This window comes from Coffea eugenioides, unplaced genomic scaffold (assembly GCF_003713205.1).
Source record: "Coffea eugenioides isolate CCC68of unplaced genomic scaffold, Ceug_1.0 ScVebR1_3123;HRSCAF=4276, whole genome shotgun sequence".
In the NCBI taxonomy this organism is placed as follows: domain Eukaryota; kingdom Viridiplantae; phylum Streptophyta; class Magnoliopsida; order Gentianales; family Rubiaceae; genus Coffea; species Coffea eugenioides.
The window spans coordinates 50,763-61,801 of record NW_020863671.1 but is presented as its reverse complement, the minus strand read 5'-3'; the positions used below and the strand labels follow the sequence as shown (position 1 = coordinate 61,801).

Genomic DNA, 11,039 nt, shown 5'->3' with positions numbered 1-11,039 from the left:
AAGCAAGTCACCACTCGAAAGGTTAGTGCGATAAAGTACACACTGCCACTTCGATGGTTCAGGAAAACCACTTTCCAATTATCACATAACAAGTCAAGAAACCACTTTAACACTTTAGTCATAGAACAAGCACGGACACTCACCAAAAGTGAAGCTCAAAAGTCAAGCTGGGAATCGGAGTCCACGTCCTCGCTAAACCCTAGAAAATCAAGTTTTTTAAAACTATAAGTTTTACTATACAAACTCTTGGCTTATATATAAAAAATTATCTGGTATAAAACTAATTTATTTTCTCAGAATAAATCAATAAATCTCTTAGAATTAAAGCTAATAAAGCGATAAAGTATTTCGTATGATTTCTTTAAAGATACTTTTCTTTCCAGAGGGTAACTAAAATCAATTTGATTCAAACAAGTTTTCTTGCCGAACAAGTTTTCTAAGCCTTTCTTTTTAAAATTATTAAAATCTCATGTTTTTAACAATTTTCCTCAAAACAACTAGCCAGGAATAATTTTACGAAAAACTTAAAGTTTAGAAATTAATACAATTATTTCCTAAAAGTAATAAAACTAGTTTAAGCAAAGAAAAGAATTAACTAGTTAGCAAGGTTTTAAAAGTTCTGTCATTTAAATTTTAATATTAACGTGCTATTCTCAATCTCTATAACTTGATAGTAAGATAAAATAATTCCACAAAGCTTGATTTAAAAGTACTCAAATTCAACAGACCAAAACGGACTTCACGATTTCAAATCATTTGCACATTGTATTCCCGGTTGCCAAAATAGCCAAATCACAATTCAAACATCAATTTCACTAGGGCTTCATCAATCATTAGCCCTAGGTCTCAACAGATTCAATTCCAAATAAAATTCAACAAAGGAAGTCCAAGGTATCAAAACAATTCCAAATCACAAACCATGGACCTTCCAAATACGTTTCAGCCAACCACTTGAACAAATTTACCAAAAATTAAACTCTTGCAAAAATTACTCAAATGGCCAAGAGCTAATGGAGCTTCATCAATCATTAGCTCTTGACGACAAACAATCATTCCTTGCAACAATCAACCAGAAATTTAACTCAAACATAGAAGATAAGTCACGGCTAGCTTACACACAACTAACTCTAGAATTTCAGATTTTTTCTTTCTTGTTTCGATAGTCAAGAAAAATTCCAGCAAATGTTAATTCTAGATATCCATTAACTCCATCTTTTACTTGCTAGAAACACTAAACATATGGCTTATAATTTGTCCAACCTAAACTAAAACAAACAATACACAAATCCAGAAAATAATCTCACCAAAAGTTTCAACTAGTACGGCTAGCAACCATGTACAAATTCCAGCAATATAACCAATTAACTTATAGTGTTTTGTCCATAACTTCCTTCAATTTTTACTTCAACTCAACATGCAAAAGGTGATTAACCAGCTACAAACTAATCTTAAATACCCAGTATAAAAATCTTAGCTAAAATTCGAAGGAAAACTAGTCAAGTGCTCAATCCTTTCTCTCGGCCATGCTGGAAAATATTTTCCTTCAATAATCTCTTCAATTCATGTTCAAATCTTTCATGCATGTCCAAATCAAGTGCGGATAACATAAAAAAAATTATCATCCAACCAGAAATTCATTCGGTCCTTCTCGGTTAGCTTGCATGCAAGCAGATTTTGTGTTCCTACAACTTTCTTTCTTAATCAAGGCTAATTAACCTCATGCAAAGCTTAATCATCCAGTTTCTAACTAGCTAAACCCACAATTAAACTCAGATCACCACAAATTAACAAACTAAAGCTGCAATTCCAGCTCAAACTCTCGGCGGCTTCAATTCTTTCCAAACCAGTTTTCTTGCAACTCAATTCTTTTTCCAGCCGCACAATTCCCACATGCATGCCCCTAAACAGCTTCATCAACCAATAAACAACTAATCTAAGTCCAGAAATTACCTTAGCTTGAAGCTTAATACACGCGACTGGCAACTGAAATATTTTTCCCTCTCGGCAGTCCAAAATGCAGCCCGCTAGCTCTTCCTCTCCCGTGCTCAAGCTTGCGACTAGAATGGAGGAAGTTTGGTTCTCAGACTTCACCAGCTCACGGATGGAAGGAATGATAACAACAGGTCTCTCTTTTTTTTTTAGCTTACGGACAGAAAGGAAAAGGAATGGAAGCTCGGCTCTCTCTCTCTTTCTCACTTCACTCTTGGCTCGCGGCAGAAAAGAAAATGTAAGACTGAAGTTGTAATGGCTTGCAAATGATATAAGTGAGTGTGGTAGTGGAGTGTATATAGTGCAGTGTTTTAAGTGGCTGAGTCGGCATGAGGGATGGTAGGTGCTGGAATGAAGAATGAAAAATGGAACCGGCAGAAATTGGAAGTGGTTGGAATGTTTCATGGCTGCATGGTGAATTTGAAATGGAGGAAGGCTATTCCGGTCTTTTAACATCTTGTTCACCCTTCACTTGAACTCCTCATTAGTAAACTAACTCCAAGATTTACCCCAAATGAAATTTGATAGCCTACTAACATACTAGTCTCGCAAAAATTAAACTATCGAAATTCAACGTCCTAAGCGTAATTATAAAAAGTTTTGACTTAAAACGATTTCGTCTTAATTCTAGGTTCCCGTTAACACCTAACGTTATTAACACTTAAAATTAGCTATTGAAATTCAAATAATCTAATATTTTGCACAATTAACTTATTTGCGACTTTAAACTTATTATCACATACTTATTTAAAAACCAACAATAACAAAAGTTAGTAAGAATCAAAAATGCAAATGCAACGTGTGTATATATAAATATACATATATATATATATATATTTCAAGGTTCTCACATTGGAAAAGAATTGGTGAGGAGGAGATTGATCTGGCTGAAGGGATAGGAGCGTCTATGCCAAAAGCCAAGCCACTAGAAAAAATGTGTTTTAGAAATTAAAAAATTGAAAAAGGGTTTTAGGTGCCGGCACGTGATCTCACGTGACTTAGTTCCGATTGAAATTGAAGAGATTCCGTCAATTGTCCACTTTAGCGCAAAATTGAATAGATTGGGGACAAAAATTGATTTTCGAAATAGATTGGAGATAATTCCACGCATACACTATAGATTGGGGACCAAAATTACAATTCTCCCTATTGTTTATTTCATATCATGTCCATGTTGATGATTTCAGCAATAAATTTGGAAAGTACTTTATAAAATATTTTCAAAGATACATTTGTAAACTAAATCACGTGAACTCACTCAGCTTCTAGCTCATTCTTTAATAAATTTTTTTGTCATCATGATTGTGATTAAGTAGTCAAAAGATCTAACCACTAGCTGTGAGGAATAGTGGTCAGGAAGTTGAATTCTCATGAACCCTAGTATGCCAGGTTTGGGTTAGGGAGGGAATAAGGAAGTACAGGGAGGTTTAAAAATGTAGTAAGAAGATCTAATTTGGAAAGTTCAACTAGAAGCAGTATTTGGTGTTTGTTACAAATAATGCCTATATGGCTTAATTTCTTATTTAGACGCTTTTGATTTGTAATAATATTTTAAGACTATATGCTTCTGATTTGTAATAATATTTTAATACTATATCTTTTTAGCTAAAATGTTATATTTGACATTTGAAATTTTGTAACAAATTTCATTAATTTGGATCACAAGTTGGAATTACAAATATACACTGGTACCTCAGCCCTAGCAAAGAGCTAGGTAGAGACTTGACCATGGTCCCTATACGGGAGGGTTGGATTGGCATCTCACAAGCGTTCTTGGGGATAGATGGTCCAATGACACCATTAGAATGGGCATTGGCAAAAAATGAATAGCGAACTTGAAATGCCAAAAAGGGCCACAGACAAAGTTGTTATAGTGATTGAAAAGGAAAGACTAGTTCAAGAATCTAATATTTTACCATTAAACTATATTAAAGCAGATCAGGCACTTAGAAGTTGAAATCTATCTTAGTTCAAATCGATTGGTGTAATTTTTATAGTTTTTCGAGTCAAAACTGATTACTTAGTACAAACTTGGATTTGCTAATGCATACAACTAAACGTTAGACAAAAACTGTACAAATGTATACTAAATATAATAATTATTATATCAACTGGACAGATTTTGACATTGAGGTCCTTGATCCCATTAAAACTTGCGTAAAGGAAGCTTTTTGGTATCATCTTGTAACTTTCTTTAATCGTGCTCATGTTTCATTCTCAGATTCTATTGTTAGGGTTGTAAATCGAACCAAACAACTTGATACTCGACTTAAATTTGACTCGAACCAAACTCGTTCAAGTTTGTTTGTTTAGGTATCAATCTGAGCCCAAACATGATTTCAAGATCGACAATATTGACAAACCAATTACAATCTTCACATTATCCTGTTCGATATGTTTAGAAATATACAAGGAAAGTAAATTTCATAAAAATATATCTATGGTTTCCTTCCTTAATTGCACTTCTTTCCTTCCTGTATATTTCTTATCTTCTAAAATAGCAAGTATATAATACTCTTATCTCTTGAATAGCCATAATTGATTTTAATCACATCCCTAATTCATCATAATATATTTCTTGAATATCAAAGAGCAAAAATTATGGGAAAAAAAGCAACAAATTAGGATGAAAATCTCTACATAATACGATGTGAAATTTCAAACCATACCAAGTTTTGACTGTATGTGCTTGAACTCGGCACTTTGACAAGCCAAGTCAAGCTTTCCGTGAACATACATTTGAAATTTCAAACCAAATTCGATCAGCTTTTTTCAAAAAATTTTCAAACACAAGCAACGTTGGAGCATTCCTTTTAATTTTCAAACCAATGTTGAACATATCTCTATCCAACTCATTAAGACTTGTTTTTAGCCCTAGCTGTTGTTGGTAGCTATTCATCTCAAAGGCAACCACATTTTCTTAAGCCACTATGGGCTTTGTCAAAACCCAAAATTTTTGGAAGATCCACTAGACTTCAAGCTAGTAGGTCGTTTCCAAAGACTAGGTAAATTTGCTATCCTTTGGTTTTGTGGTGACAAACAAAATTGTAATGTCTTAAAAAAAAGATTGAGTGGCAAATTCATGCATTCATTTTTGTTGTACACGAAAGACGTATAAAAATTGAGACTTGAAAATCCATAGATCAACTTGTAAACAAATAGGAAGGAAAGGTTCTTTGACGTTTAATCAAATTTTAAAATAAGAATACAAGAAAGAGCAAAAAGGAAAAATAGATTTTAGCAATAATTTGAATTATATCACCTGGGAGATGTGTAAATTCTTAAGAGCTCAAGTCAAGAATTTTTCATAATTTGACCATTACAAATAATCCTATCTTCCCTTCTCAATGCAACATATCACTAACTTTATTCAACTTTTGTTATTAATATGGAATTACTAAACATCTTACAGTTCATAAAATATTTAAAAATTAGCAAAAGACCAATATTTTCATGCACATTGCGCTAGCAAAATTACTAGTGGGAAGGATATGTAAACTAAAAGTTAAGAAATATCAATAAATGAAAGGAATTCTAATTAATGATCAAAATTATGACAGTTTTTGTACATTTATTCTGAAGCCAAACGGGTTGTTTTAAGTAGGCACATAACAACTGCTAAATACTTCTTATTTTCAAAAGATACAGTCGTTGATTATTGAAAATCCTCTAGCCTCTAGTATTTCATTATGCTACGCAAGAAATAGTAACGGTAGCCAAATAGTTCCCATAGTGACAGCACAAGCCAAAGGTTGCTTACATTTTACTTTCTCAAAGTGCCTCTCTAGTTTTTTGAATGGTGAATGAAATTAGCACCATCTAATTTAGAGGCTTCTTTGTTTGTATTTTTAGTCAGAAGAAATTGTGAACTAAAAGTCAAGAAGTACTAATAGATGAAAAGAATCCTCCTAAGAATTACAAGTATAATTAGTTTCTTCACGTTAAGCATTTGCTGCCACACAAGAAAGTGCTTTGACGGGCAGAAAACAACTCTTAACTCGTATTTCCTCTTTTTTCTCAAGTAATACAAAAATCTATCCTATTAAATTGGGTAATATTTCCTTAGCATATTAGTTTAATTGAGTCACGCTAGACTATAAGACTCGCCAAGTGGTTCCAATAGTAAGAACACTGCATGAGAGTAGCTTAAATGTTACTTTTTCGAGGTACTGCCTCACTCGTCTTTCAAAAAAATGAGTGAATTTGACTGCGTTAGTTGTGGTTCAATTTTTTTTTTCTTGTTTTATTCAAACTAGTGGCTTCCCAATCTTCATTTTTTGTTTTGAGTTCAAAGAATCATTAATGCATTTTTTTTTTTGATTAGGTGATATAATACACAATTCTTCAAACTAAATCAATTGCCTATTGCTTATTTATATACTAATGGCCTTAACTTTCATAGAATTCAATGTATGCATTTTGTTTGTTCAATAACATTCATTAAATTAAATAAAAGAAAGATAACTAGTCAATCCATTTCTACTGAAATTAACAAAAATTTAATTTTGGTTGCTTCTTTAAACAACATTAGCTTTTTGAAGCATAAAAAATAAAAACACGTGTTCAAAGTTATTAAGAAATTTTAAAACTCAACTTCATTTTCAATTTTGTGGAAGTACAAGAATTTTAAACAAGGGTTCTGGACATTTTTTTTTGGTAATTTTATAAAATTTTAGAGTAGATGTGTATGTTTAGAATCTTTAGATGGGTTGTATTTGTTCGACATAGCTGAGAAATGGGTTTGGAGCTAGTATGATGGCATTTTCGTGTAGTTCCGTGTAGAGATATATGCAAAAGTGTTCATTTCAAGTTTCTCTACATAGACATAATGCGATACAACTGAAAAAAAAAAAAGAAAAAAAATTGGCCGGCAGTTTTTTTCAGAAAATCCGGCCGTATATCCGACCAAGAACTGGCCGGATTGGCAGGGAATTTGGAAAAATCTTGATTTCGCCACTACCACGAATCCGGCCAGCAATCCGCCTGGATTGTGACGTGGCACTTTGGCAGCCAAGTTTGACCGGCTGATTTTCCTACATTCTTATCTTGCTTCTTGGCTGATATTTCTTCATTTCTTCTCCTTGCTTGGCCGAGCTTCATGAGGGAGAAAAGAGAGAAAGAGAGCTTCATCTTGCACCATCCTTTCTTGTCCAAATCTTGAGTTTCAACCGTTAGTTTTGGAAACTACTCCATACAAGTGCTCACCAAGGAAGTTGGAAGGAGTTGGTGGAGTGATTTTGGAAGGGCAAGCTCTAAGCTATCATTTTCTTGAGGTTTCAAGGTAATCTTTGCTAGAAATCCTTTTCTACTAGTAATATGCTAGATATTTGTGATTTCGAGTTGCAAAATATGTGGTTTATGAGGAATATTGTGGGTTGAAATAGTGATTGAGGAATTTTCTATTTTATGGTGAATTTTCTGCCCTTAAGTGATGATTGAGGCTTGGCCATGTTGTGAGGGGTTGCTATATGAATTATTGAGGTATTATGTGCTAGATGGCCTTGTCTAAAAGAATTTCCAACTTTTGTGCATCAATTTTAGTTTTAGGGTTTCGAATTAGGGCTTAATTGTGATTGGTTTTGGAGCTATCAATTGGCTCAAATTGAATGAGTGTTGTGGCCTAATTAGGGGTGTTGTATGGCCTATGATTTGTATGTGTAATTATGATTGAATTGAGATGTGATTGGTGATGTATTGTAGGATGGAAAATGAAGAAATTAAGGGGAAGTGCTGTCCAATCTTTGAGAGCATTTGATTGCTTTGAGTTTGAGTTAACTCTTGGTAGAAATAAAGGGCTTAGACTTGATCAAGGAAACTATCTATGTTGGATGAGGATCATGAGCTATGGATGGTGAGTGATTCCAAAACTGTTTCCAAAGTTATTTTCGAACTATTTCCTGCACTATTTACTCGATTGCATATCACGTGTGCTTGCATGTGTACCATGAAATGATTTGGCTCAAATGAGTGCTTGAAAATCGTGTGCTTAAACTCAACGTCTCCACCACTGTTTACTGGAAATTGGAGCACTGATGGCTCCCTATTACTGTTTGTCTGTTAATTGATCTATTTGAGCGTTGGAGGTTTAAGTACAATGATTTCACTGGCTCACAAGAGCAATAAACGTACATTTGATTACTGATTCATGATATCATCTAAATGCACTATTGTGAGACTTATTTGATTACAGTCTTTTTCCAGGACACTCGTTGAGCTTCTAGCTCACTCTAAAATATTTTTTCCTCCATAGGGCTCGAGACAAAGGAAGCACTTATATACTTATTGGTGACTGGATGGAATGTCTCATGTATAATTTGAATTTGATTCACTTGTGGTATGTAAGTTCGTGGAGGTTTTGATGTAATATTTGAGTTTTACATTGTGATTATTTGAGAACTGTAGTGAGCCCCGGCGAGAGTTGGGCAGGCGGTCCGCCGAACCCTTTGGTTCGCCTTAGGGGAAGGCGGGACTGTCACAGATGGTATCAGAGCTGCTTTGCGTAGTCTCTACGTGAAGTGAGATTGGGGCCAAGTGGTGTTATGGTCTCAATCATGTGAACGTGTGTAAAGGACTAAGTGCTTTTGAGCATAAGCTATGAAATGTTATAGGTTTCAAACCTTTATCGTGGTATTTGGAAACAATAGATGTATGTCCGGTAGGAATTACAAATGTTGATGATTTATTCTTGGGACTGGCCAACTCGAGTTGTGAATTATCTTATTTTGGATTCTTGTACCCGAATACGAAAGAGATGAGAGCCTAGGTTAGAAATGGCTTGGACAAACTGGAAATGTGATTCTATGGAATTTCGTGTGATGTGTTAGGGTGTCATTAAGTATGATTAATCCTGTCTAAGATATGAACTGTGTTATTCTTGTAGAGTACGGATGGAGCCCTAGAGGGGAGACACACTCAATTCTAACCATGAGGGAGAGTCCGTTAACCCAGTTGGGAACTAGGTTAAAGCTCCTTTGAGTCATGTTTTGGTTCCATGTGAGGGGTAGTCAGAGGGAAAGCTCTCAGTTAGTTGCTTTTGTATTTTTGGCCTAGTTTGTATATAGTACTTTTGTTGACCCCGATACTTTCATGGGATTCCCTTTTTCTTGTATATGACTGACTGCTACTGTGTGATTTGCCTGATAAAATTTTGTTATCTGTCTATTTGCTTTTGAGTTGTGTCTACTTTTGTCACTTGTACCTGCATACATTTTTTTTAATATTGTATTCGCTCTTCGACCCTAGACTGGTTAAAACCAAATAGAGGGTACTCGTAGTGGATGGGGCCGGGGGCGCGAACCCTCAAACGAAGGAGAAAATTGGGACCAATGCCTGAGCCCAATCCTGAACCGGGAGTGGATCCTAACGTTCAAATAGCTGCCGCTATCCAACGCATGGCCGACCTTTTGGCCCACGCAGTAGAATATCAGGGCCAAAATCCTATTAATCAGCCGGGAAATCCTGGTAATCATGTAGAGGGTGAGGATAGAGCCCTCGAACGATTTCAGAAGTTCTCCCCACCGAAATTCATTGGAGGACCAGACCCAGACGTGGCCGAGAAGTGGTTGGAAAAGATGATTGACATTTTCGCTGCTTTGCACTATACGAAGGAGAGACAGGTGATATTTGTTGTCTTCCGGTTAGAGGGAGCAGCCCGTTCTTGGTGGAATGAGATCAAAATGAAGTGGGAGAGAGATCAAACACCGAGAACACGGGTAAATTTCATGAGGGAATTCAATGCTAAGTATTTTCCGTCTCTAATTCAGGAGAAGAAGGAGGATGAGTTTATTCAATTTCACCAGGGAACTCAAACTGTAGCGGAATATGAGAGCCACTTCACCAGATTATCTAAGTTCGCTCCCGAACTTATTGTGACTGAACAGAGGCGAATAAGGCGGTTTGTTCAGGGACTGAATGTAGAGATTCAAAAGGACCTAGCGGTAGCCCAGATTAGCACCTTTAGCGATGCTGTGAAAAAAGCCCTGCGAGTTGAAAATGCGAGATTACAAGTTAGAAATTTCCAAGCAAAGAAAAGGGCTAGTCCTGAAAATAGCTTAGGGAAAGAGGATAAGAGTACGCCTCCTAAGTTTGGAAGGGGTATTGAAGGAGTACGACTACCGGGGATGTCAAGAGGTGCCCCACAGGGAGGCTTGGCCTTTGCTTCCCGTGGTCCCTTCGGTGAGAAACCGAATCACACGGAGGACATTTGCTGGAAGAAAGCGAGGAAATGCCTACATTGTGGGAGTGCAGATCATCAGATAGCTAATTGCCCAGTCCTACCTCGAGAAAGGAGTGGGAACTGACAGTCAACCAAGACTAACCTTGGACAGTCGAAAGGGGAAGGGACTGGATCAAAAGTACCGGTTCGGGTGTATTCCCTAGAGCAACATCGGGTCCCTGACTCGTTTGAGGACGTAGAAGGTACGATTTCCGTATTTCCCTATTTAACTAAGATTTTACTAGATCTTGGTGGCAAGAAAATTTTGAGGACGAAATTTCTTTAAGAGGGAAAGAGTGTGAGGACCCGCAAAATTCCCTTATTTGATATTATTTTATTTTATTTATTCGCATGTATTTTCTTTAATTGATTTTATTATATTAATTCTCTAGAGAATTTTATAAGTGAGTATAGTTTTACCTCATTTTCCAGGTATAAGTTAGTTCGTGTCAAGTTTGGAGTGTGTTAAGGACGTGGGACCCACTAGTGCGGTTAGTGCGGTAAAATTTTGGCGATTAGTTGAAGTTTGTATAAAGGGTTATTATGGTATAAGGTGTTAAGGGATTATTAGGGATTAAATAGGTGGATTAGTGTTGGAAGACAAAAACAATTAGAGTAAACTCCAGATGCTAAGTGTCATGACACCATTGGAGGGTGGACTTTGACTCAAGACCATCTTACCTTCTAATTAGCCAAATTTGACCAAACTTCCTCTATTTTTCCTCTAGCTTGGCCAGCTATTTTGAGAGAAAATAACAAGAGAGAAACTTCATTTTCCAACTCCCAAATTGCTTGAATCTTGAGTTTTAACCAACCAAATTTCAAACCACTCCAT

The 11,039-nt window shown here is 35.8% G+C and overlaps 1 protein-coding gene across 1 annotated transcript; it reads left to right on the top strand.

Annotated features, from left to right (window-relative positions):
* Positions 1-9,560: 9,560 nt before the first annotated feature.
* Positions 9,561-9,995, top strand: LOC113757506 (the record flags this gene model as incomplete). Its single annotated transcript, XM_027300756.1, has 1 exon — positions 9,561-9,995. A coding segment is annotated over exon 1 (435 nt), but the record flags the coding sequence as incomplete, so codon positions are not given.
* Positions 9,996-11,039: the final 1,044 nt, after the last annotated feature.